The sequence below is a fragment of the Hibiscus syriacus genome, unplaced genomic scaffold (genome assembly GCF_006381635.1).
Source record: "Hibiscus syriacus cultivar Baekdansim isolate YM2019G1 unplaced genomic scaffold, ASM638163v2 tig00110788_pilon, whole genome shotgun sequence".
Taxonomy (NCBI): domain Eukaryota; kingdom Viridiplantae; phylum Streptophyta; class Magnoliopsida; order Malvales; family Malvaceae; genus Hibiscus; species Hibiscus syriacus.
The window spans coordinates 1,549,676-1,575,901 of NW_024062863.1; the positions used below are offsets into that span (position 1 = coordinate 1,549,676).

At 33.4% G+C, this 26,226-nt stretch overlaps 4 protein-coding genes across 4 annotated transcripts; 2 read left to right on the top strand and 2 right to left on the bottom strand.

The window, feature by feature from the left end:
- Positions 1–2,114: 2,114 nt before the first annotated feature.
- LOC120140809 (V-type proton ATPase subunit c2-like) lies at positions 2,115–3,869 on the bottom strand. Its single transcript, XM_039155793.1, has 3 exons — positions 3,677–3,869; positions 3,306–3,591; positions 2,115–2,535 (listed from the first exon to the last, which is right to left on the bottom strand). Exons 1-3 carry the CDS (start codon positions 3,753–3,755, stop codon positions 2,403–2,405), a joined length of 498 nt encoding a protein of 165 aa, XP_039011724.1. The 5' UTR covers positions 3,756–3,869; the 3' UTR covers positions 2,115–2,402.
- Positions 3,870–7,002: 3,133 nt separating this feature from the next.
- LOC120140801 (NAC domain-containing protein 37-like) lies at positions 7,003–8,572 on the top strand. Its single transcript, XM_039155784.1, has 4 exons — positions 7,003–7,133; positions 7,192–7,394; positions 7,569–7,840; positions 7,948–8,572. Exons 1-4 carry the CDS (start codon positions 7,030–7,032, stop codon positions 8,557–8,559), a joined length of 1,191 nt encoding a protein of 396 aa, XP_039011715.1. The 5' UTR covers positions 7,003–7,029; the 3' UTR covers positions 8,560–8,572.
- A 1,689-nt stretch (positions 8,573–10,261) lies between these two features.
- LOC120140810 (peptidyl-prolyl cis-trans isomerase Pin1) lies at positions 10,262–12,066 on the bottom strand. The gene is made up of 2 exons (XM_039155794.1): positions 11,742–12,066; positions 10,262–10,640 (listed from the first exon to the last, which is right to left on the bottom strand). Exons 1-2 carry the CDS (start codon positions 11,983–11,985, stop codon positions 10,516–10,518), a joined length of 369 nt encoding a protein of 122 aa, XP_039011725.1. The 5' UTR covers positions 11,986–12,066; the 3' UTR covers positions 10,262–10,515.
- Positions 12,067–21,085: 9,019 nt separating this feature from the next.
- On the top strand, positions 21,086–26,200 carry LOC120140893 (filament-like plant protein 5). The gene is made up of 6 exons (XM_039155895.1): positions 21,086–21,194; positions 21,289–21,420; positions 21,538–21,757; positions 21,843–24,183; positions 25,334–25,397; positions 25,626–26,200. The coding sequence occupies exons 2-6, from the start codon at positions 21,298–21,300 to the stop codon at positions 26,019–26,021; spliced, it is 3,144 nt and encodes a 1,047-aa protein (XP_039011826.1). The 5' UTR covers positions 21,086–21,194; positions 21,289–21,297; the 3' UTR covers positions 26,022–26,200.
- Positions 26,201–26,226: the final 26 nt, after the last annotated feature.

A 26,226-nucleotide genomic window follows, 5' to 3' on the forward strand; every position in this document is an offset into this window, starting at 1 on the left:
CTTATAAGTGTGCTTATCGTCAGCTCACTCTTTTGATATTGTACGGACTATTTTGCTTTATTAAGTTATACTTTTCTTGTGGCCAATTCTTTTGAGTACAGATTAGTGTCATGTTCATGCCTCTTGCTTTCTAGATATGGGTTGAACAGTAGCGAACATAGAACTTTTCTTGTGGATAACTTTTGATGCTATATAGGCAAAGTTAACTTTCTCTTGATGGTTTCCATTTTTTTCAGATTGTAGCTTTGACAAATAATATCCAGCTTATAGTAGATGCTCTTAAAAATTCAACTGTTGTGGAAGTGGAGGTAAGTTTTGGAATTAAATCTTTGGTTATATTTTCATCATTGTGTAATGAAACGATCTGATCCATCTTCTAGATGTACACACACATATCATGCCTCGTACATGTTTACTCTAGAGGATATGATTTCTTTTGTTTTTAATCACATTCCCATTTAAATTTCAGGGTGATAAAATAAGGAGGCGGAATGATTGGAAGCGATGGATGTTACCACCTTCTGTTCAGTTCACTACAAAACCTGGTCAAGATGTGCTGGTGACCGGGTTTCAAAGTATTTCATTGGAGCAAGGAACCACTAATAATCAAAGTGGTTCGATGAGTCAAGAAGATGCTCGTGCTGGTAGATAGAGTATGTGTTTTGACACATGCGAAACACATACAGAAGAAAAAGAACAATTTTTTAATATTCTTTCTTTTAGGAAGGAAAATTTTGAATTTTTTTATATTTGGAGCTAGTGACACAAGATTGTTATGGCTGTATGTATTGGTTTTTACTCTTTTTTCCCCCTCTCTTGGTATTCTTATTGGGGATTTTTTTTTTCAAGTTCGGATACCAAATTGATGATATTTGAGCCAGGGATAGGAATTTATCTAGAATATGATGGGTTTCAACTCGATCCGATAATGTTTGGTATAGGTTTGGATCAGATGAGATCTTTCTAAATGAATCAAGTTTGGGTGGAGGGGTACACTTCTCAAGAGTTAGGTTGATTTGTTGATTTTCCTAACTTGAGCCCAAAAATCATATTCTTAATTTTAAAATATATTTTATATTCAAATTTGATCTATGACTGACCCATTGCGATATCTAACTTGAACCCTTAACTTTTTAAAGAATTTTAAATAAATAAAATAATATTTTAAAATTTGAATATATATTTATTCATAAGTATAAGAGATGCAATTTGTTCAACCCATCTTATCATGTAAAAATCACATTTTATTCTGTTTTTAATTTTATAATTAAATAAAAATAATATACTTTTACTATTAAATGATTGTTCAATTTATATTAATCTGGACTTAAAAATTATATCTAATACAGGCAATGCCATATATTAAAAGTAAACTAAATAGATTAGCAAAAAGAAAACGTCAACTACATAATTTCACATATTTAAAAAAAACAAGGCTTAAAAATTCAATTATCTGCATTTGTTTTTACAAATTTCACCTTTTAACATGTAAATTATCTTAGTATATTTTTCACGTTGTGTTTTAATTATTTTTACTTTATTTTCGCATATATAAAAATTAAAAATAAATAACGCTTAAAGAATGTATTTGTTTTTCACGTTGCGTTTTAATTATTTTCATATTATTTTTTTATAATTGATTAACTCTATTAGAGATGGGGATAAATTTAAAGAAAATTGTGTAGTCATAACTTGTTAATGATCATGTTATTTTTACACGTTTCCAAATCAGTAAAACTGTTAATATATCCATATCACGATTATTTAATTTTTCATCCCATGTTATATTTTAACTATTTTTCATATTGTATCGTATTTGAATTCATTCCATATATATGTTGCATGATTTGTTTAATTCAATTTTATCTTTAAAACTCAATTATTTTCAAAAAATATTACATGTACCACAATATTTTCTAAAAAAAATATTTTAGCTTGTGTATTCTCTAGTTATACTACTGTGTGCACATCCATTCCTTTCATCATCATCATCATCATCATAACAATAACAAAAACAATAATAATAATAATAATACAGACTTAATGTGGCAAAATTAATACAGATAAATGAGGAAGAGGGAAAGCTGGTAAGAGAAGTTTATTATGTCAATGCCAACAAGAAGATGACAGTTGAAAGAACTTAACAATGGTGTTCTTTAGCCTTCACATTAAATTCAACTTACATGTAAATTAGAAAAAATGCAAAACAAGATTTATTCCAAATTAAATCTATCTTCTCAATCACACAAACACCAGTGGAAGAAATTCATTCTTGGATTCAACATAACTTCTTATAAAATGTTTCCACAATCCATGCTAGCAGCATGAAACGAAACCGGAGAGGAGACAACCAAGTGACATCAACTAGCAACTATCCAAGTCTTAGAAGTTAGAATTGCACTTTATTCCGCTCGGGATTGACCGGCTCGGGAAGAGAGGATGATGCCGACAATGAGTCCATACAGAGCCAAAGCCTCCGCAAAAATGAGGATAAGAATCATTCCAACAAAAAGCTTTGGTTGTTGGGCATTGGCCCTGAAAATAAATGCACGGGAAAACTAAATCAAACTATGTCCATTCTCACACTTGACATGATCTAGACTCCCAAGCTAAAGCTAAAAACTTTTGCAATAAAAGTCACGCTTGTAAATAGAGAAGTAACCGAGAGAGTGCGTACCATCCATAAACGGGATGCAATCCAGAGAAAATACCAGAAATTTTCAATTCATTGGCAACAATTCCGAACTTCTCACAAGACTCTTAAAGGTGATTCCCCCCCTTTTTTTCTACATGCTATGATCTCATCAATAACTTCCAAAATACCTTAATACTTTCAAGTGAGAAGGATAAATTTTAACTAATTTAGACTCAAATTCACTCCCTAGAACATTTCTCCCCTATTACTTCATTGAAGTTTCTAAGTTAAAAGCCAACCATATGGCTTGCAGCTACAATCGATGGATATATTAATGTAACATCCCAAATATGAGGATCTATAGAAGCTTAAACCGAGTCTTCCATGAGACTTACGGGACAAAGCTGAGGATAATTCGGTGTGGATCTCCAAAATTAATGCATTTCCATTAGTTGACAGCTAAATCTAAAGCTAAAACTTTACCAAAATGTTTTCTAATATAGAAGACTACATTTCTGAAATCACGGATTCTAGTATGCTCTAAGTTCAATTGCTTTTACTACATGAATCAGGTAAAAAATGTGAATTCTGCAAGCAATATTTCAACTTTAAAGAGTTGAAAAGGTAAATACCAAAAGTGAGTAATTAAAATCAAATTAGATAACAATACCTAACACCAGCATCGCCGACGATTCCAATAGCCATGCCGGCAGAGAGACCAGCGAGGCCACAAGCGAGACCAGAGGAAAGATGAGCATATCCATCGAATAGGTAGTAAGATTTGGCCTTTGGGTTAATCCCGGTGCTTATAATAACCGCAATAATCAACCCATAAATACCTAAAACCCCAGCCATAACGACGGGGACGATCGATTTCATCACCAGCTCCGGCCTCATCACCCCCATCGACGCTACTCCGACACCGCTCTTGGCCGTCCCGTAAGCCGCTCCCATACCTGAAACACGGAAACAAATTGGATACAAAAATTAGCTCCGATCAAAAGCCGACTACTTTTGGAGTAAAACAATTCATGTTTTTACAGGAGAACACGAGGGCAGCAGCGGCCCCGAGGAAGCCAAAGAAAGGAGCAGTTTCGTCGCCGCTGAACGTGGACACCATTTTAGTTTCACAAAACTTTCAACCGAAGATTTGAAGAGATTCAAGGAACTTCGATCAGTGGATTTGTTCAACAATCAATCAGAGAAGAAAGAGACTGGTAGAGAAGCAAATAGGAAGTTTATTAGTGGACCCCCGAGAGCCTGATTATTCCGATAAACTAAAAACTTTTCTTGGGCCTGTTTTTGGCCCACTTTTATGGGCATATTTAGGCCTTGACATGGGCTACAGTAATAGTAAATTATTAACCCCAACTTATTTTCTACCCGTCTATATTAATAATTACGATCCATTTATATAAAATAAAATTTTTAATTATTGAATTAATAAATTTTTTATTAAGTTAAATATAATATCTATTTAAAGATAACTCTTAACCTCTCGACATTGAACGCTCACACCCTTTGCATCTATAGTGCTCAAACTTTGAACCTCAAGGAATTATAACAATTATTTTACCACGAAAACCACTTAATTCGTGCTTGAATTAATAAAATTTAATTAACGAGATTGAAATTTTTTAAATTGTGAATAGTTTATCCTATTTTTTTAATCTCTTCATTCCATATTACTAATCTTAATCATCCATTTTCATTACTTAAATGACTCAAATAACGTGTAAAACTTAAAATTTTTATACTATCTCAATGGATACTACTTATTAAATTTAATATTTTTCATTTGGATAAAATGTATGTATTATATCCAAGGAAAACAAACAAGCTGCTACAAGAAAAAATTAATATTTTTCCTCATTTAATAAATATACAAATTTAAGCTTCTATATGTAAATAGGTATAGATCCAAATTTAAGCTTCTATATGTATATAGGTAAAGATAATAGAATGTAGAAGAAAAGAGCAAAGAGAGTTTTGTGTGGGCAAGTGGTGTAAGAAAGTCAAATTTCATGGTGTTATAATGGATGTGAATTGGACCCCTCACTTCCATCATCCAATCTCCAGAATGGTGTGATCATGATTCAATGAGCCATCTTAAACCACGACTTCTCTCGGCTTACCCAGTGACCATCATGGCATCCATTCTTTGCCAATCAAATTGCATGGCCCCATCTCCTCTCTATATTCGGCAGCTCCCTGTTTAGAAACGTGGTCTAATTAATGGCCTATCCCATCCAAATCATCCCCTACAGGCGACCAACCAATGAACATCCCACACAGGATGCATGCCATGGGGTTCTTCTCTTTTATCTGTTTCCATTCTTTTCCTTCATGTCTTCTTTTCAGTGGTTCTAATAGCAGAAACCCTAGTTTTACTACAATTTGCCAAGTACATTTTGAGAGAGAGAGAGAGAGGCAAGTGGGATTATATGAGAATAATTTCTCTACTCTCTCTATCACATGATGCTCAATCATCATCTCACGGAATGACATATTGCTGATAAATTTAAAACACTATCAACATTTTTTTTTTCTACCAAATTGTTAGGATAAGGGTAAGTAAAAGACATGTTGTCACTGAGAATTTTAAAATGAAACAAACTAACGGGTAGAATAGAAAAAAAAAATTAGTACAAACGATAATAAATTATAAGATGATTATACGAGAATAAATCAAACTTTATAATCATATATAGTTATATATAAACAATAATATACATTAAATAAAATTATATAATTTTTTAGAGTCTCTATATCCGCCATGAATTTTCATTTTTCTTCTAATTGTATTTTTTTCATAAAATAGATAATATAAAGATTTTTCTTAGATGAAGTACAATAAAATTAGGGACACGAACTCTAATAATAAGTGTTTTGTTTTTCTTCAAATGCATCATATGGTATATAAAATTTGTGAATTCAAATGTTATAGAATTAATGCCCACAACAGGTGCAATCATGGTTGATATGCCCCTTGAAAGAAGCTTGTGTTTTACACCTTAGTTGAATATATATAAGTGGAAGAGTGTCAAGTTATGAGTGTTGTTCAAGAATTTGATTTTATATCTATTAAATTTAAAAAAAAATTCAGAAACGAATATATTAATAAGATAAACACAAATATACTACGACAAAGATTTAAAAGAATAAATATCTTGTAATAAACAACATGGAAGTGTGAGGTCACAGACCATATATTTTTATGTTAGGGATAGAACTTATAAAATTTTAGAGGAAAATAAATTTATAAACTTTAAAGGTAAAAAATAAAATATATTAAAAATATTAAAATACAGGAGAATTTATAATTTTCTGTGTTAAGAATCTTATAGGTCCCGCCCGAAGATATCCATTCACTGCTTACCCCAACTCTTATATTCACATTGTATTGCGGAAAGAAGAGAGAAGAGCATAGATTTAGGCTTCACCTCCAGCTTAGTGGTGGGTGTGGGTCCGCAATGAGGGGTCTAATGAGTTTAATGATGCAGTTCGTCGCATGATTGGAGACGCACCGCCGACCCACCACCGTCGTACGTGGACAAATTTTCCATTATCTGTCCTCTCTGTATCGATTTTCATGGCCATATATTATACCATTTGTTTAGAAATCAACAACTCGCCGCCGAGGTATGCATCAGCCGGTTTAAAGTTAAGAATATATGAAATGTAATTTATGAATGAAGTACATCTTTATTTTCTCCATTCTTGAATCAGTGAGTCACTGAGTAGAAAACGGAAAGGTTCTTCTTCTTCTTCATTCCTCTCCATGCAAATCCATGCAAAATCATCTTCGTTTTCAAGCTTCCTTTTCTTGAATATTTTTTTATCTTTCTCTCTTTGTTTAAGGCAGTACATCGCTTGCTAGACTCCAGGCTTGGATGTCACACTCCTGTAATAATTTCTCTTATTTTTCACATAATTTTTGTCTGGTCAAAGAAGCCACCTTATTCCAGAAAACACAAGGCTCAAAATTCGATAAAAAAAATTGTTAGAACATCCATTTCTATTCTTTTCTATCATTTCTAACACTAACCCACCATCCAGTTTTATATACTGAACTTTCTAACTGAGATGAGCTCCATTTCCTTTTCATTCTTGGTCTTCTGCAACTTGTTGACAACGTAATCTTACCCGCTCTTGACTCAATATCTGAATAAGTTTAGAGGTCTTTGTTTGATATATATACTGTTTGAGAATTAAAGAGGCAAACCCTGGGAAATTTTAGTTCCATTCTTGGTGTCAGAGCTGCTATGGAAATACTGGACAAACAGACAAAGTAGACCGAGTCCGTCCCGTTGGCAATCAGACACAGCTTCTGCAAGTTCCTCATGAACACTGCTTTTCTTCTTTCTTTTAGCAATTGTCATAATAGTTTAGTAATGGAAACCCCGTTCTTGATGCATCTTTTCCATCATTCACCAGCACAACTACACCAGACAACATCATTACCTCAAACCTCTAGTTGTGATCCGTTTTCTAGGGGGAGGGGACTATGTTTACATTTCTCTTTTATATATATTTTAAGTTACATGATTTACTTAGGGCGGTGCTAATAGTTGTGGTGAATTTGAAGCAGCAACCGCAGTTATGATGGAATCATGCGTCCCACCTGGATTCCGGTTCCACCCGACAGACGAGGAACTTGTTGGGTATTACCTGAGGAAGAAAGTTGCAGCTCAGAAGATTGATCTTGATGTTATCAGGGACATTGATCTCTACAGGATAGAACCATGGGATCTTAAAGGTATAAATCCACCAACATCCTTGTTTCTTTTCCATTTGTTTTTTTATTTTATTTTAATCATCTTTTAGAGTTTCTTTTTTGCTGTCAAGAACTTAATAACCCTAGGCATGGATATATTTATATTTGTGGGTATATATGCGAGCAGATTAACTAGTTTATGTTGGTGATGTGCAGAGATGTGCCAAATTGGATGCGAGGAGAAAAATGAGTGGTATTTCTTCAGCCACAAGGATAAGAAGTATCCAACGGGGACAAGAACTAACAGAGCAACCATGGCTGGTTTCTGGAAAGCAACGGGACGAGACAAAGCAGTGTATGATAAATCAAAGCTGATCGGCATGAGGAAGACTCTTGTATTCTACAAGGGAAGAGCTCCTAATGGCCGGAAATCTGACTGGATCATGCATGAGTACAGACTTGAATCCGACGATCATGGATCTCCACAGGCAAGCACTCGCTATCCCCTTTCTTCATCTTCATCTTCATGATCGTCCAACATTCTGAGGTAAAGCAAATCCGAAGCTTTGTCAATTAGTTTTTTAAGTTCTTGCAGGAGAAAGGATGGGTGGTTTGTCGAGCGTTTAAGAAGAAAATCGATGGTCAAACCAAGAACATAGAAGCGTGGGAGTCGAGCTATTTCTATGACGAAGTAAGTGGGATTAGTTCAGTGATTGTTCCAATCGATTACGTCTCTCAACAACCCCGGAATTTCTCACCCCAAAATCTCTTTTGCAAGAAGAAGAAAGAAACAGATCATTTAAGCTTCGTGGATCACTCGGATGATCAGTTTGTGCAACGTTTTCGGACAGAGAGCCCATCATTGTCATTAATGAAGAGGCCGAGCTCAAGATCTCTAATATCAGAGACTAATAAACATGAAGATGAAAAAGATGAAGTGCAGAATAGGATAATCTGCAACAACAAGAAGAAAGTGACTGATTGGAGAGCACTCGACAAGTTTGTTGCTTCTCAGCTGAGCCAAGAAGATAGATTTGACGACGGTGGAGGATTTTCGAGCTTCGAGGCCATTGATGATCGTAATGATAACTCAGACATGACATTTATGCTATTGCAAGATAGTAGTAGAGAAGAAGGAAACAAGTTGAATGAGTTCTTGAATTCTAGTTCAGATTGTGATATTGGGATATGCTTATTTGCTAAATGAAGAGGCTTTTGTTCACAAACTTTGATGCATGTTGATACATATTTTTGTAATGGCCCTATATAAGCTCTCAAGTATGTTGATATCAGATTCAAGATCAAATTATATATGAAAACTTTTCTTTCCCTCTTTAAATTGTTGTAGAATGTGATTAAGTTTGTGGTGTATTGGAAAAGAATAACGTACCAAATTTAATTAATATTAAATTTTAAACTGAGTTATTTATGTTTTCTTTTGTTAAAAAAGTTATAAAATGTTTATATTAGTAAATATATATAATATTGAAATCTTAATTTTTTTATCAACATAGATTGATATAGGCAGATAAAATTCAAAACTTGTTTTTTTAATAGTATCAGATGATTACAAGGTGGTATGTGTTTAAGATTTTACTTAGTAATTGACAATGCGCATAAAATCGAACCTAAAATTTCAAGGAATAACAACATTACTTTTAACAACTAAGATTACTCAATAAATTCAAAATTTAATTATCTTATTCAATCATTTTATATATTAAACACGTAGATTTAAATTCAAATATATATATATATATATTAAATTTATATTCATTTTAGAATGTAAAAATAAAAATAAAATAGATTATAAAAGTAAGACCAAAAGAGAATCCCCATAAGAAAGCGATGAGAGCAAAGAATTATATTTATAAATTGATGATAGAATTAAGTGAAGATGGTGGCATCTGGGTGTGGGTTTGGTGGGTCCAAGGCTTGTCCAGCATGCGCTAGGCACCATGGCTCCTGTTGGGCATGCCTTGCAACACCTTATGGACATTCTTTAAGACCCTATATTAGATTATTATTACATTATCTATTTACTTCATGTTCGTTGTACGGTTTATAATTTATAATTTTGTTTTTGATTTAAGTATTTGGTTAGCATGCTAAACAATAAGGTATGTTTGCTTATGATTCAATATTACATTTCAAGTGTGTGTTTATCTGAACATGTGGATAGGTAGAATTGATATGTGAAAGATAACAGTTTTTGTGAAATTTTGTGAAATGATATATTTGATAAGTGATTCAACATTAATAATGAACCATATGCTAGTTCGATAATAGAAAATGGCAAATTTTGACTCTTCAATATTTTTAATAACGAATCCTTGATTATTAATTTAGTTCCAGTTGGTATAAGATAAAGTATAGAATACTTATGTATGAATTTTTAAAGACTTGATAAGAATAAGAGATGTTATATGTTAAGATTGTGTCCCGACGAAGAGGAAAAATGTTATTGTATTAATATCAAATTGATACTTGACAATGGGGTGACAGCCGAATATCCGTAGACAAATAATGAATACTTTGATTCTGTGACATTACATGTTATGAAAAGTTAAACTGAGATTCAATTAATATTATGATTAAATTTCCATATTTTGGTTATGTATGTTATGACATGTTTCATTTAATCGGCTATCTTACTAGGTATTGTGAAACTTACTCTGTTCATTACTACAGTTGCAGGAGTCCGATATAGATAGATAAGTTATCGCCTTTTCCTAATCATGAATCGAGCACATAAAATTCTTCTCACTCAGCCCAACACATTGATACAAGAAAACTGCCAAAGTATTCATTCATCGTTGAACAGGACATTTCCGCATCAAACGACCTTGCATAATAGAATCATGGACACATACGGCCGTCGGTTGGGTTAGGAGGAAGATGGATAGGAGAAGAGGGCAGAGAAATTTAGTTACCAAATGCTTTTTATTATAAAAAGGCCACAACAAAATAAAAATAAAAAGCTTTGAAAATTAAATGCTTTAGCAACCAAATTCTCCCATGCATTTAGGTGATTCTAAAGTGTAAAACAGACCTCAATGAAATTAGCCATAGGCATTATCAGAAGTGATTTCAGAATGTTCTTGGATAGATTTTCCGAACAGACCATCTATTGCTCACCATATCCAGGCTTCATCACCAATAGTCAACCTGTTCTCAATATGATGTGAACCCCACTGTCGGTATCCACAATGTCACTTATCTCACCAACCTTGAGACTATACGTCGCATCCTCAAATGGCTTTTGCATCTGGCCTCGACCAAAAGGACCTGCACCAAAAAGTTGTATAAGATTTCGGTTTGGATTACGGATTTGTAATGCTGGTGCAAACTAATGAATGGTCATGGATAATTAACAATAAGAATCGAGTGGTACATTCTTTGCAGGACATAGATAAATAAAATTACACTAGTATATCAATATTTTAATAGATTGGCAGTATTGAATATCAATAATGACATGATATAATAGTATGAACTTAACTGCAAAAGGTGCTAGAATTGAATGATATGCTAACTTTCATAGTGGATGAACTAACATGCCTTGGAACCTTGGGATCGAATCATGTAGTCAAAACTCTATCTAGAATAAGGAAGAAGAGTTATTGAGAAAATTTTATCTTGGTCTACTTTTCAGAAGCTCATGATACAGTAAAAAAAACACAGGAAAGGGCTTTAACCTTGTAAGATAATCACCGAAATATTACCACCACGAGGAAGGATATAATAGCAGATAAAAGGCAAAAAAGGGTCAGATGTAAAGGGCTGTTGTCAAATTCTAAGCTTCTATACGTTTCAAGTAAAATCAAATGCTACATCTCAATTGCTAAAAACAATGGTTGAGGTAATTGGGTCCGCCAGATTAAAAACTATTGACTTGCAAAGCAAAGCACAGCCATTGAAACCAGTAAGTTTTAAAAGCAGTACATTATCTGATTAACACAAAACAAACTAGCCAAGAAAACTACAGTTATTAACATATTGGAAATCTCTTAAGCCAATGAGCAACTCAGCAACAAACTACTCGACTATTACAGCTCCGATTGCAGGGATCCCAAAATTCTAATGTCTTAACACTTGGAACCCTAATTTCAGCAACAAAGTATTCGAAATGCTAGTATTAACAAAAGTTCCAATTAAACAAACTCATAACTATAAGACTCGGTTTAGACTAACTTTTCAATACTTGTATTAACTCAAAGCCATCTTTTTGGCCCTCCAATAATTCAGCTTCTCACAAGTTTCTAAGCAACCAAACAGAAAAATAGAAGCTATAGTTCCAAATCCGAGGCCTCTATTTTCGTATCTAAAACTAATCCGCAACGGAAGCTTAAAGGCATTTGCACCGCAATCAAAGGCAAACAAACTAACCGAGATCACCGCCGCGTTTAGCGGAGCTGCAATCGGAGTAGCGAGAGGCAATATCGTCGAACTTAGCCTTGCCGGAAACGATGTCGTCGCGGAGGAGTTTGAGCTGCGAGACGGCGGAGTCTCTGGTGGTGGCGGAGATGACTCGACCTTCTGGATCCTTCCAAGAAGCCTTGCGGCGAGAGCCCTGGTGTTTGATGAGTATGTGAGATGCCCTCACTTGATTGGCCACCGTAGACGATGACATCTTGATTTTTTTTCTTCAATCCGAATACAGCGTGTTCTCGCAGTTTCTAGGAGACTGAAACAGAGGATGAAGAAAGAAAAACAGTTAGGATTATATAATTTGTAAAGCTATGGGGTATTCGCTACTACTACTATTCATTTATCTTCTAACGTGTCCTTCTCTCATTGCTTATAAAAATCAATTTAATTATCACACAATATAAAAGAAAAAGTCTTATTTCATATTATCCGAAGCTTTTGTGTTTTAACCTGTTCTATTATATTCGTTTTAAAATTAATTGTTACAATAACATTTATTTTTAATTAATTATTTAAATAATATTAACATAAAATAAAAACGCGTTTAATTAATCATAACTTAAAAAATTCTAACTTAGTTTACTTTTTTGAAATTTTGTGGTTTTATGTTCAAGTTTTTTATTTTTAAGAGTTTAGGGTATATAATTTAAGTTGAGGTTTTAAATCTTTTAAAACTATTATAAATATAATAAGATCATCGTATAAAAAAATAACCTTAAAAATAATTTAATTTGAATAAAGTTTGTATTGAAAACTATTAATTATAAATGATTTGCTTACACCAGTTGGTCTAGTTGAATAGACATTAGATCCCTTAAGCAATGTCAGGGGTTTGAATATTGACGTTTGTAAATGGAGTAAATTGGGTTGAGAGGGTTGTCCTTACTTCTATAGTATTCGATCTAGATTAGTCGGTCAATAGATCAGATACCAATAATTAATTAAAAAACGATTTGCTTACATGTTCCCTCGTCACCATTGGGTTCTTTAGTAAAAAAATGTACTTCACAGTTACATGCTTCTTTATTTAGTCACTGTTACACACTATATACATCTTTTTATTGATTTTAAAAATGAAATATAAAAAATTGATCGACGTTTCTCTTAATTTTATTGATGTATAACTAGTGAGATAGAGACTAATGGTGTTTGATTGCAGTTTATTTTTATAATTTAGTCGAAAAGTTATTAGGTAAAGATATGAAGACGTCAGTCGATAATAATTCCTCTTTTGATCTAAATATGTTAGAATTCAAATCAAATTTTATTAATTATGCTGACAAAGTATGGATGATTCTTGAATATTATATCAATGTCCTTAAAACCATGAAATGAAGTGGCAACAAATGATGAAAGGTAAACAATTAAGCAAGGCAAAGATTGTGGATATGAAATAATCCACTTGTTTTAAGTTTATAAATGAATTGTAGTGAGTGAATGTAAGTGAAAAAAAAAGAGAAAAAGGGTAGCTTAGTAAAGCTTTTGTTAGTGGGGTTGTGTTTGTAAATTAGTCGAAGTTAGTGTTGTATTCATATTTTGTTCATATCAATAATATTGTTTGAATTATAAAATTACTAAGTGCCTATCTACGCTTCCAACAAGTGGTATCTAGAGCTTGGTTCGAATTTAACGTGGTGGAGAAGATGACCAATATAATTCAACCATAGATCCCGAGATTGAAAAAAGTGAATTATAACAATTGGAGTATTTAAATGAAGGTATTACTTGGTTCGCAAGATTGTTGGGATATCATCGAAGAAGGTTACACCGAGCCCGAAAACGCAACAACAGAAGTAGCCCTACCAAATGAATAGAAAATGATATTGAATGAATCCAAAAAAAGATAAAAGAGCGTTGTTCTTTATTTTTCAAGGAATAGATGAATATACATTTGAATTTTTTTATGCAAAGACCGCAAAACAAGCGTGGGAGATTTTGCAAAAATTTCTCCAAAGTGCCGAAAAAGTAAAAAAGGTACATTTATAATCTCTTAGAGCTGAGTTTGAAATGTTGAAAATGAAAAATACGAATAGAATCGATGATTATATTAGTCGAGTAAAAGCGGTGGTGAATCACTCGACGAAGTTAGAGGGATGGAAAATATTTTACGGTCTCTAACACGAAGATTTTATTACGTGGTCGTGACAATCGAAGAATTGAAAGATTTATCTTAAATATCGATCGATGAGCTTGTGGGTTCACTCCAAGCCCATGAGCAGAAGATGAAACAAAAATGAAGATTATGAAAATTTGAAGCAAGTGTTGCAAAGCAAAATGAACATATGCGGAGGAGAAGCTAGTAGCAGTTATACACAAGGTCGAGGAAATTGTAGTGGTTATCGTGGAAGATACAGATGATGACGAGGAACTCGTGGACGTGGTGGTCGGTCATATGAAACCGATCAAATAAGTGAAAGCAATCAAGCATAGGGCCGTGGAAGGGGATTCAGAGGTCGAGGTAGATATCAACAAGGAAATAAATCTAAGGTACAATGTTATAATTGCAAAAAATGTGACCACTATATTTATGAGTGTAGATCAACTCCTAAAAAAAGAAATAACATAACAGAAGTCAAAGAAGAAAAAATTGAAAAATCTCATGTATTCCTCGCTTACAAAGGATGAAATTCCTCACTTACAAAGGAAATGACGAGTTCAAGAAAAATATTTTATATCTAGATAATTGTGCTAGCAACAACATGTGTGGTCAAAAGGAGCTATTTGTGAAGTTATACGAAACAGTCCATGGTTGAGTATCTTTTGGTGACGACTCACACGTAGAAGTCAAAGGCAAATGTGAAGTCATGATTACTCAAAGAAATGGTGAAAAGAAATACATCTCAGATGTGTATTATGTACCTACTTTGAAAAGCAATATCATCAGTCTTGATCAACTCTTGAAAAATTGATATGAAGTGCAATTGAAAAATTGCTCTCTTGTCATAAAAAATAAAGAAGGAGAATTGATAGCCCAAGTTGATATAAATCGAAATCGACATCGAGTTAGGAGAAGTAAAATGCATAAAAATTGCGATAAAAATGATTCATTATTGTGGCATCTACGATATGGACATCTTGGATTTTTAGATCTGAAGCTCTTATCGAAAGCAAATATGGTGAAATGATTGCCAGAGATCAATCCTCCAAATCAACTATGTGAAGCTTGCATTAAAGGAAAACAACGCAAACAAAACTTTGAAGTTGGTAGATCTTGGCGTGCCCGAAGGCCATTGGAGATAAAACACACATATATAGTTGGTTCTTATGATATCCCATCGCTTAGTAGTAACAAGTGTTACCTAATTTTATTGATGATTTAGCAAAAAATGTTGGATTTATATCTTGAAAGAAAAGTCAAAAGCGTTGTAAAATTAAAAGAATTTAAAGCAATAACGGAAAAGCAAAGTAACCAATGTTTTAAAACACTCAGATCAGATAGAGGAGACTAGTATACATCAAATTTATTTGAAAACTTCTGTAGAGAGCATGACATAATCCATCAATTGACAGCTAGATACACGTCACAACAAAATTGAGTTGTAGAAAGGAAGAACTGCACAATCCTTAACATGGTAAGAAGCATGATAGAAGGTCAACACCTACCGAAAAATTTTTGGGTGAAACAGTAAGTTGTGCAATTTATTTGTTAAATTGATGCCCGACAAAAAGTGTGAAGTATATGACGCCAAACGAAGTATGGAGTGGTCAATAACTAGGAATTGGACACCTCAAGATTTTTGGGTGCATTGCATACGCCCACGTTCCTGAACATACCAAAAAGAAGCTTGATGATAGAGGAAAAATGTATTTTCATTGGCTATGATGAAGAAGTAAAGACTACATATTGTATAATCCTCTTACCAATAAGGTAATAATTTCAAGAGATGTCGAGTTCGATTGAGGATAATACTAGAGATGGATAAAGAATAAAAGAAAGTTGAAGGATTATTTTTTAATGAAGATAAAGATGATGATGATGATCTTATCAATCAAGATGGAAAAAATGATGATCAAGGTCCTCAACAAGTTGCATCATCATCATCAAGCAACAATAGCGGTGGTAGAAACATAATAGAAAATCCTGAAGTACCTTTCACGAAATTTTGAAGATCTACAAGCGAGAGAATGATACCAGAAAGGTGTTTCACTTTTTTGCTTACTTGTGAATAGTGATCCAATAACATACAAAAAAGCGATTGAAGATGAAAAATGGAAGAACTAAATGGATAAAGAAATTACATCAATAGAAAGAAATAATACATGGGAGCTAACAAGGCGACCAGAAGGTTACAACCCAATTAGAGTTAAATGGGTTTACAAGACTAAAACCAACAAATAAGGAAAGGTTGAGAAACACAAAGCAAGACCAATTGCCAAAGGCTACAAACAAAGACAAGGAATATGCTATGATGAAATATTTTCTCCAATAACAAGGATTGATACCATCAGACTTCTCATAGCAGTTGCAACACAAAACAAATGGAAGATTTATCAGATGGACGTGAGCTCAACATTTCTTAATAGTTACCTATAAGAAGAAGTTTATATTGAGAAATCACCTAGGTACATTAAAAAAAGGCATGAAGACAAAGTTTATCAATTGAAGAAAGCTTTGTATGGATTGAAGCAAGCTCCGAGAGGATGGAACATGAGAATAGATGAATACTTCCAAATGAATGAGTTTATGAAGAATCCATACGAGCATGCTTTACACGAAGAAAAATGAAGATGATGATATCATGATCGTGTGCTTATACGTGGATGACATGATTTTCTAAGGGAATATTAAAAATTACATATATTGGTGAAATGTCATACTTTCTTGGAGTTGATTTGAAACAAATTCAAGATGAAATATTTATATCACAAAAGAAGTACGCAGAGGATATTTTAAGCAAATTCATAATGGAAGATTGAAAGTCGATAGCTACTCCAGCAGAATCAGGCATGAAATTAAGTGTGAAATTAACAAGAGAGCAGTGAATCTGACATTATTCAAAAGCATCGTTGGAAGTTTAAGGTATCAGACTATCACACGACCAGACATAACATACGTTGTGGGATTGGTAAACATATTAATGGAAAACTAGAAACAAGATCATTGGATTGCGACCAAGAGAATTTTGAGATATGTCAAAGGTACAACATATCATGGTTTATTCTATACGCATTCAGAAAATTCGAAGTTGGTTGGTTATTCTAATAGTGATTACGGAGGAGATTTGGATGATCGAAAAAGTTACTTACGGATATCTATTTCACATTGGTTCTGCAACATTTTCATGATCATCAAAGAAGCAACAAATGGTGGCTCTTTCGACATGTGAAGCAGAATACATAGTCGCTGTAGAATACACAAGAAGAATCGACTACAATTTATGTCGACGACAAGTCTACAATTTCTCTTGCTAAGAATTTAGTCTCCCATAGTCGAAGCAAACATATCGATACAAAATATCATTTTATACAAGAGCAGGTGAAGAACAAAAATGTGGAGTTAATCTATTGCAGAAATGAAGATCAATTGACAGATATTTTCACGAAGCCATTGAGAGCAAATATATTCAACCAACTCAGAGTAAAGCTTAGAATGAAAAATTAGATATGAGGGAGAGTGTTAGAATTCAAATATAATTTTACTATTTGTGCTGGCAAGGCATGAATGATTCTTGAATATTATGGAAATCAATGTCGACAAAACCATGGAATGAAGTGGCAGCAAATGAAGAAAGGTGAAAATTAAGCAAGACAAAGATTGTGGATATGAAATAATCCACTTGGATTATTAAGATTAATGGCGGCAAAGAGTATTCAATTGCGTCAAGCAACAATGAGGTGACAACACATTTCTTAGTAGTTCCGACAGCATGCTCATGCTTAACAATCAAGAAAAAAAATGTGGCAATATAAGAAGAAATTAGCAGCAAGGTTAGTCGGTTATATACTTATAAAAATATGGTTAGATATTTTAAGCTTATAAATGAAATGTAGTGAGTGAATGTAAGTGAAAGTGAGTGAAAAAGAAAAAAAAACGAGAGAAAGAGAGTGGAAAGAGTGAGTGAAAAAGAAAAAGAAACGAGAGAAAGAGGGTAGCTTAGCAAAGTTTTGTTAACGAGTGTTGTATTTATATTTTGTTCGTATTAATAATATTATTCGAATAGTAAAATTACTAAGTGTCCATCTATGCTTCAAACAAAATAAAGAGTCGTTATAGATGATAATAATTGAAAATAAGAAATCAAGTTCCCTTTCTCTTCTCCAAAAGAAAAAGGAGAGAAATTCTTTTAATCAGAAAAAAAATCTTATTTTTTCTATTTCTATAAGTGAACGAATCTTATTATTAGTTTTCCATCAAGCAATAATATCAAAATCATTATATCCAACTTATTAATCTATCAAGTGATGAAATAATTAGTCACGTGACCTAAATATCAAAAGGACGTCTACAATTGTTAATATGAATAAAGGAGTGATTTTCTTTTTCATAGTTCCAAAGTCCAAAGCCATGGCTGGCACCATGTGTGTTTAATTATCACGACACCATATAAATAAAATTAGGTTGTACATTGCTTGTTGTATTTGCTGTCATTGAATGACTAACTCTAAAGTGTAATATGGGTTAGGTGCATTGACAAAATAGAAAACCATAAAAAACCCCATCAACTTTCGGTTATGAAATAAAAGAGAAACATATGCTGATATTGTCTACTGGGACAATTTGTCTTACTTTCCTCCATCAAAACTTGCAAAATCAATTATTGGAAAAGAACAATAATAACGCTGGTTTCCATGGGTTTGAAGCAAACGAATAGGTTAGCCAGAGTTGTATTTGTACCAACCATGTGGTCAAGTTAATGAAAAGACCTTAAAAACTTTTAGGGATTTCGTTCAGGTTATCTTTGATTATCAGGAGAATAAAATGTCATTTTCCTATTTGGATTGCAAACATTCTTAACCCCTAGTAATAAGTTATTCCTAACAGTGGTATTTTGGGGATTTATTACCGGGAATATAACTACACCCTTCCCTTAGATATTGTTACATTTCCGGTGTTTTGGACTAAAATGACCTTATTTTTTCTCTAAAAAATATTATTCTTCTGTCGTTGAATAAAAAAATTCTACGAATGTTAAATTGCACATTTATCCTTAAACTATTTTAGATTTACAAAAAAAAATTCATAATTAGAATTTATATGAAGTTTAGGGGTTAAAATAAAATTTTACCCTTTTATTAAACCTATTTATCTTTTCAAATTTGTAAAAAAAATTATATAAATTTTATGAATTTAAATTTTTTAAAAATATATATAAATTAATTATAGTAAAATTATAGTAGAATTCAACTTGTTAAAAAAATAAATATATAATAAGGACAATTTAGTAAAATATACATTCCAATAATTTTTTATTCCTTTAACCAAATACTGTAATCTTACATTCATGCTAAACGAACCAAACACAACAATGCAATATTCCCAGTAATGTGTTAGGTAATGTTACATTCCGGTAATCCTATTCCCGCCGGTAATATTACATTTTGTGAATCAAACGCACCCTTAAAATCTAAAATAGAGTATAAGCTATATAAAAATTACCTACATAGAGAATAAAACAATCACTAAATTTATTAAATTATTATAAAATAATTATTTATTTTTATCAAATTATTATAAAATAAACATTGATCTTTATAAAAATATTAAATAATGTGATCATTAAATTTATCAAATTTTATACTTATTATAACTTCACAATAGTCGTTTTATAACAATTCGATAAGTCTAATGATCATTTTATAATTTTTAAAAAGTTCAATGCTTAACATAATCATTGAGCATAGTTCAATGATATCTAGTATAATTACATGCTTATGCAGGAATAATATACGATTGAATATTTAGAATCGATAGTTAAAAGGTCAATCAATCTATCTCACCCACTTATCTTCAAGGTGTGATGTTCTTTCTACTAAATCTCGTGACACTCTTATCACGGTAGTTCATTTTATTTATATCACTCATTGAGATACTTGACATAAAATCAGATAATAAAAAGACCAATGTGATGTTACTTATCACAAAACTATTACTTTCTTTCCTACTAAAAACTTATAATCATGAGATACAATTACTGTTTATAATTAAAATTTTATAATTATTATCTATTTAATTCTTTTGATATTGCATTAGCCATAAAATGTATCATTTAGAACAACATTCGGAAAATATTCAGGACAAACATAAATAAAATATAACGTTGAATGACTGGTGACAGTATGATAAACAAAAGTGAATTCGGAGAATCTGTAGAGCATCAAGAGCGGACAAATAACTGACTAACCGTTGAAAAAAAGTTGTAACCCATATAATGAAAAAAACGACTAAAAGATGGCATCATGAGAAGAGCGAAATCAGAAACTGAATAGGCATTGGAATATTTAGTTTACGCAATATATACAAGCGAACAAAAAATCAGACATAAAAAAAACAAATAACCAATGATTCTCATAGAAATAGAGAACAAGAAGAAAACTTATAAAAGAAACTTATATCGGAATCAGAAGACACCAATAATAAGATATCCTTTATCAGAGAAAAAATATGAGAAAACATTATTTTAAATGCATTAAAACACAATTGGAAAATAATAAAATCGACAATCTACTAAAAAGAAAAAAAAAAGACATAAATGTCATGGGGTAGCCGGACAAAGCTACGACCGCAGCCTTGACATGAAATCCGCTTGTAACTTATGTATGCAAAATGGTAACCCATGTAGAGAATTTGGTGTTTTATTTTTTTAATCTTTTGATATTTATGTAAATATTAATTCAAAAATATCTTGTAGTGTTTTATCATTTATAACTATTTTATTTTCACCAAACAATCAAATTATTGCACATTTGAAAGCTACATTTTATAATTCAGAATTTAAAGAGAAATATATTTTTGAAATTTAAAGCTTATCTGTCCATAACACTCAAATATACTTTGTACTCAACAAACCAATATATTTGTTTCAAGAAATTTCCCCATAGGAGGAACCTCCGAATCTCGGCCGTCGATCCTGTTACTTCGCACAAGGCAAACAACACATCCAGATGCGGCAACACGATGCTTTTCATAAACCTAACTACACCGTCGTATTCCACTTTTGGAGGAGCGGAGATCTATCCCATAATACACTACCACGTGTCTGATGGAGACAGATTCGCCAAATCGCAGCTTTTAAAAAGGTCAATACGCCGTCACTTTTTCGAACCCATTGCAGGAGCGTTTTGAAGTGGAGTCAAGCCCCGCTCCCCTCTCTGTCTTGTCTCTGTTGGTTTCTTTCTCTCTTGGAATCGGTATTTTAACTATTCAAATCAAATTCAAGTTCAGTGATTGCCGGCAATCTGCATTTCTTTCCGGTAAGTTCAATTCAGTGAAAAAATATGTTTTATCTTTCGTTCTTTTCTTCTTACATTCCATTTTAAGTTTTTTCTTTCTATTTTCATGATAAAGATTTTTGAAATGGACCGACGAGGATGGCCATGGAAGAAGAAATCTTCCGAAAAATCTGGAACTGAAAAGCAGGTAGTTGTATCAGATGGAACCGGTGCTTCTCTGTCTTCCTTAGCATCTCTCGGAGATCAGGTTTTTATTTTTTTTTTCACTAAAAAATCTGTAAAATGAAATGATTTATGAAACTCGTTCCTTATTTTTTGGAGTTTGATTTTGTTCTTTTCCCTTTTATGTGATGTTTACTGATAGGAAAAATGTAAAAAGGTGAACTATGTTCAAATATCAATGGAATCATACTTGCATTTGACTGGATTAGAGGATGAAGTTAACAAGTTAAAGGATCAAGTCAGATTATTTGAGGATGAAGTAAAGGATTTGGAAGGGAAACTGTCCGAAGCTCATTCAGAGATTAAGTCTAAGGATGCTTTGATTATCCAACATGCTAAAGTTGCTGAGGAAGCTGTTTCAGGTACGTGTTGGAAAATTTAATTTTTCACTTGTAATTCTACCATCGAGAGTGACGATTTGAGAGCTTTTTTGTACCTTTTTCTTAGGATGGGAAAAGGCGGATGCGGAAGCTATTGCTTTGAAACGGCAACTGGAAAATCTTACTCTTTTGAAGCTTTCGGTAGAGGATCGAGCAGAGCATTTAGATGGTGCTCTTAAGGAATGTATGAGGCAGGTAAGGGATGTGAAAGAGGAAAGTGAGCAGAAATTGCAGGATTTGGTTCTAGCCAAAAGGATACAATTTGAAAAAATTAAGCTTGGTCTTGAATCGAAAATAGCTGAACTAGATGAAGGGCTTTTGAGAGCAGAGGCTGAAAACCAAGCCCTTTCAAGGTCATTGCATGAGCAGTCCAATTTGATAGTTCAGATCAAGGTAGAAAAATCTAAAGCAGAATCTGAAATAGAACTTATGAAGGAAAACCTCATGTCACGTGAGAAGGAAATAAGCTTGCTCAAGTACGAGCTACATATGGCTTCTAAGGAACTTGAAATTCGCAATGAAGAAAAGAATTTGAGTATAAGATCTGCAGAAGCAGCAAACAAGCAACATTTAGCAAGTGTCGGCAAAATTGCTAAACTGGAGGCTGAGTGTCAAAGGCTACGCAGCCTAGTCCGTAAGAGGTTGCCAGGGCCAGCTGCATTGGCCCAAATGAAGCATGAAATTGATCATCTTGGCAGAGATTTTGGTGGACCTCAATCTAAAAGGAACGTTGCTAAGAATCCTAACTCGAATTTGTCCCCACAGATGGAATCATCTGCTGGCAACTTGCTGCAATCCCAAAAAGAAATTGATTATCTTACTATGCGTTTGTTGGAGATGGAAGAGGAAACAAAGATGCTTAAAGAAGCTTTGACCAGTCGCAATAGTGAACTGCAGGCTGCCAGAGAGAGGTGTGCTAAGACAAATCTAAGGGTAAAGAGCTTAGAAGCGCAAGCACATGCCCTTAATTATCAAACAAGCTCCCCAAAGTCAAGCATTGGGCACCCTGCTGGCGATCTTTCTAGTCAATATGCTAGCAATGCACCTAGTATCACTTCCATATCTGAAGACGGGATTGATGTTGAAGGACGTTTGGCTGAATCTTTGCTACCTGCAACCTCCAATATATCTCATTTGGGAATGGAGAAGAATAGTCATAAAGTTGATAAGCAAGAGAAATCAAATTGCTTGGAATTGATGGATGACTTTCTAGAGATGGAGAAGTTGGCATGTCTGTCAAATGATGTTGGTGGGGTTAATGCTGTTTCAATTGATCCGGATAATTCCAAGCAAGAGTTTGGTTTTAGTCCATCATCAAAGCAGGGTTCTTCAAGTGCAAGATCCTCAACAACAGAGCTTCAGAAGGATGTGGAAAATCTGCCCTTCCAAAAGCTTCAGTCAATGGTTTTTACAATTTTTGAGTCTCAGACTAAGGAAAAGAATTTAGGAAAGGTCTTGGAGGATATCAAATGTGCTATTCTAGAAGTTCAAGGTTCTCTGTCTCAGCACTTAGTTAACTATATATATGGAGGAGTTCAACTGGATTATGGTCCTTCCGATCAAAAGGATGTATCTGGAGAGAGTTTGATATTCTTAGAGGAAGATAATATTACAAAGCAAAAGTTGGCATCTGCAATATCTCAGATTCATCAGGTTTTACTATCAGTTGGCAGAGAAGCAATGAGAGTTCAGGACCCTCGCACTGATGGCCATGGACTAAGTAAAAAATTAGATTATTTTTCTGTCTCTGTGGATAAGTTTGTATTCGACAAGAAGGGTTTGGTTGACTTCATCTTAAAACTCTCCCATGTTTTAGCTGAAGTTGATCGACTGAACCTTGGTTTCCTGGGCTTTAGGGATTATGATAGAAATGCCAGTGATAATGAATGCATAGACAAGGTTGCGTTGCTAGAGAATAAGGTTGTACAAGATAACCCATCAAAACATGCATCTGGTGGTGGGTATCATCTTTGTCATTCCTGTCCTGACTCAGAGGTACTTCAAGATGAAATCTCGGATTCAAGTTTTCAACCCAATGCTACATCATCGTGCTTATTGAAAGAGTTGAAACAGCTGAAATTGGATAAAGCAAACATGGCTGTTGATCTTGAAAGAAGCACTGAGGACCTTGAAAATACGAAGTTGCTGCTTCAGGAGACAGAGAATAGGGAAACTGAACTGAAGTCACAGTTGGCTTCCTCTCAAAATCTCCACAGCCTCGCCGAAACTCAGCTGAAATGTATGACCGAGTCTTACAAGTCACTAGAAGCGCGTACACAGGAGTTGGAAGCTGAGATAAACCTTTTTCAAGAGAAGGCAGCAAAGTTAGATGATAAACTACAAGAAGAAAAGCGTGGCCATCAGGATGCCCTGGCTAGATGCAAGGATCTCGAGGACCAAATTCAAAGGTAATTAACTATTCATAATGCTTGATGCGTTAGCAGATATGATCTCTAGTAGGCAATCGGTTGACCCGGTCAGTACAAGGGAATTCATCAAATCATTGAACTAAAGAACATTTCAAGATGATAAACAACTATTTGGTAGTCATTCGCAAATTTGGTTTTGCACTAGAATCTCCATCAATTATTTTAATTGAGGTTATATTACATGGGTGTAAGTAAAATTCGATTCGATTCAAAAAGTTATTTTTTTTAAATTACAAATTATTCTAGTCAATTTGAGTTTTTGTTTCGGAATTCAAGTTGAGTTTAAATTTTTAAAGTTTGAATTACTGAAAAATTAAAAATTAAAACATCTTTTTGGTCTTTAGCTAAGTATTTTGATTATTTTACAATTTGGTCCCTAATTTCATTGTTCATTCAATTCTTCCTTTGTTTTAAGTCCATTTTGGATAGAATTTGAATCACACGCTCTTCTACAACTATGTAGTTTCAATTCTTCTTTTTTACAATAATTTTTTTCTTTTGTAATTTAATCCCTTAAGTTTATATTTTATTCAATTTGATTTGCCAATCGTAACTTTTTTCAAAAAAATTTCTACCATCAATTCATAAACTTTTATACTATGATTAATGGCAAAAGGGTAACTTTTGCCTCTATGGTAGACTCAATTTATCATTTTCGTCTCTATTGTATTTTCGCATCAATTTAACCCTCGAAATTGCTCAATTGTATCATTCTATACCTTACTCTCACTTAAAATCCTAAATTGAGGGTTTTAAATTTGAGATTAAGATTTAGAGTTTAGGGTTTAGATGATTTAGGGAATAGGGTTATTAATTTAGGGTTTACAGGCAGGATATAGAATAATGTAATTAAACAACTTTGAGAATTAAATTAATAAGAAAATATGATATAGGCAAAAGGTGACCCTTAAGCCATCATTAATACTTTATCCTCAAAATTACTTTTTTTTTAAATAATATTATAAATATATTATATAAAGTTTGAATGATACAATGGTATTCTTAAACTCGACTAACCAAATTTTTTTCACTCGACTCAATCACTACTCACTCCTACTATTTACATGAATCAATATCTTGTGTGGCATTATATCTTCTAACTTGATGAAATTCTCTTATTTTGCTAAAGGAATGCAGCCTCCTTTCTATGCCCAAAATCAGCAATAGAAGATTCTGAAGTGAAGATCAAACAGGTATGTACTATAGAATGTTTGTTCCATGTGACCTTCTGTTGTATAGAATTTGTTATCCCCTCCTCCCTGGGACCTGATTGCACTCTTTAGCTTGACCTAATTTTTATACGCTCATATAAAGGTGGAGGTTTGTTAATTGATCAGAGTATTCCTTATACGATGCTTTCGCAGTGACAGTAAACTCGAAAGCTTTTGCTGAAAATGTTTGTCATGTCACTCTCTTGGCAGGAACGAGAGATAAAAGACGCAGCACAAAAGCTTGCAGCCTGCCAGGTGACCATATTCCTTCTTGGGAGGCAGTTGCAATCTTTGCACACTCAGAGTGACAAGCTGTTGGGTGAAAGTTCAGTAGAAGATAGGCTAAATCATAGCGGTTCAAAGTCACAGGATATTCACTGTACCGATGACCTCAATCGCATTGAGACGGACAGCGTAACTTCTGCAGGTTTACAATCCATGATTGAGGATAATGAGACCAATCTTTCATTGAGGTCTTCGTTGAGCTCATCTCACCTCGATAATAGGCATACCAAGTCTACATTTTCTGCTTCTACGCTTGAGCAAGAGAAACACCCTCTTAGTTTCGGGCAAATCTTCTCTTTGAAAGGGAAGAACGAGCCGTAGAATGGTGTCATCAAGCTTTGTATAGATTTCCAGCTTAATGGGTATAGCAATCAGCTTGCACCATCTGGTCCTAGATATTATTTCCTTCTCTTTTTTGCTGGGATTGTAGTTGGGTTCTGATCGGAACTCACGCATTGTAGAAATTATAGTTTTGTGGAAATGAAATGGCAGATCATAGTTGTAAATCTGAACCTACATGTCTGAA

Excerpts from the sequence above, each read along its gene's own strand:
- LOC120140809 (XM_039155793.1), bottom strand. The coding sequence starts at position 3,755 with ATGGTGTCCACGTTCAGCGGCGACGAAACTGCTCCTTTCTTTGGCTTC. Across the intron at positions 3,592-3,676 it reads TGCTGCCCTCGTGTTCTCCT|GTATGGGAGCGGCTTACGGG; the intron begins GTAAAAACATGA and ends TCCGTGTTTCAG. Across the intron at positions 2,536-3,305 it reads GTCGGCGATGCTGGTGTTAG|GGCCAATGCCCAACAACCAA; the intron begins GTATTGTTATCT and ends ATTTATTTTCAG.
- LOC120140810 (XM_039155794.1), bottom strand. The coding sequence starts at position 11,985 with ATGTCATCGTCTACGGTGGCCAATCAAGTGAGGGCATCTCACATACTC. Across the intron at positions 10,641-11,741 it reads TAAACGCGGCGGTGATCTCG|GTCCTTTTGGTCGAGGCCAG; the intron begins GTTAGTTTGTTT and ends TTTTTGGTGCAG.
- LOC120140801 (XM_039155784.1), top strand. The coding sequence starts at position 7,030 with ATGGAAACCCCGTTCTTGATGCATCTTTTCCATCATTCACCAGCACAA. Across the intron at positions 7,134-7,191 it reads TGTGATCCGTTTTCTAGGGG|GGGCGGTGCTAATAGTTGTG; the intron begins GAGGGGACTATG and ends ATGATTTACTTA. Across the intron at positions 7,395-7,568 it reads AGAACCATGGGATCTTAAAG|AGATGTGCCAAATTGGATGC; the intron begins GTATAAATCCAC and ends GGTGATGTGCAG.
- LOC120140893 (XM_039155895.1), top strand. The coding sequence starts at position 21,298 with ATGGACCGACGAGGATGGCCATGGAAGAAGAAATCTTCCGAAAAATCT. Across the intron at positions 21,758-21,842 it reads TGCTGAGGAAGCTGTTTCAG|GATGGGAAAAGGCGGATGCG; the intron begins GTACGTGTTGGA and ends CCTTTTTCTTAG. Across the intron at positions 24,184-25,333 it reads CTCGAGGACCAAATTCAAAG|GAATGCAGCCTCCTTTCTAT; the intron begins GTAATTAACTAT and ends ATTTTGCTAAAG.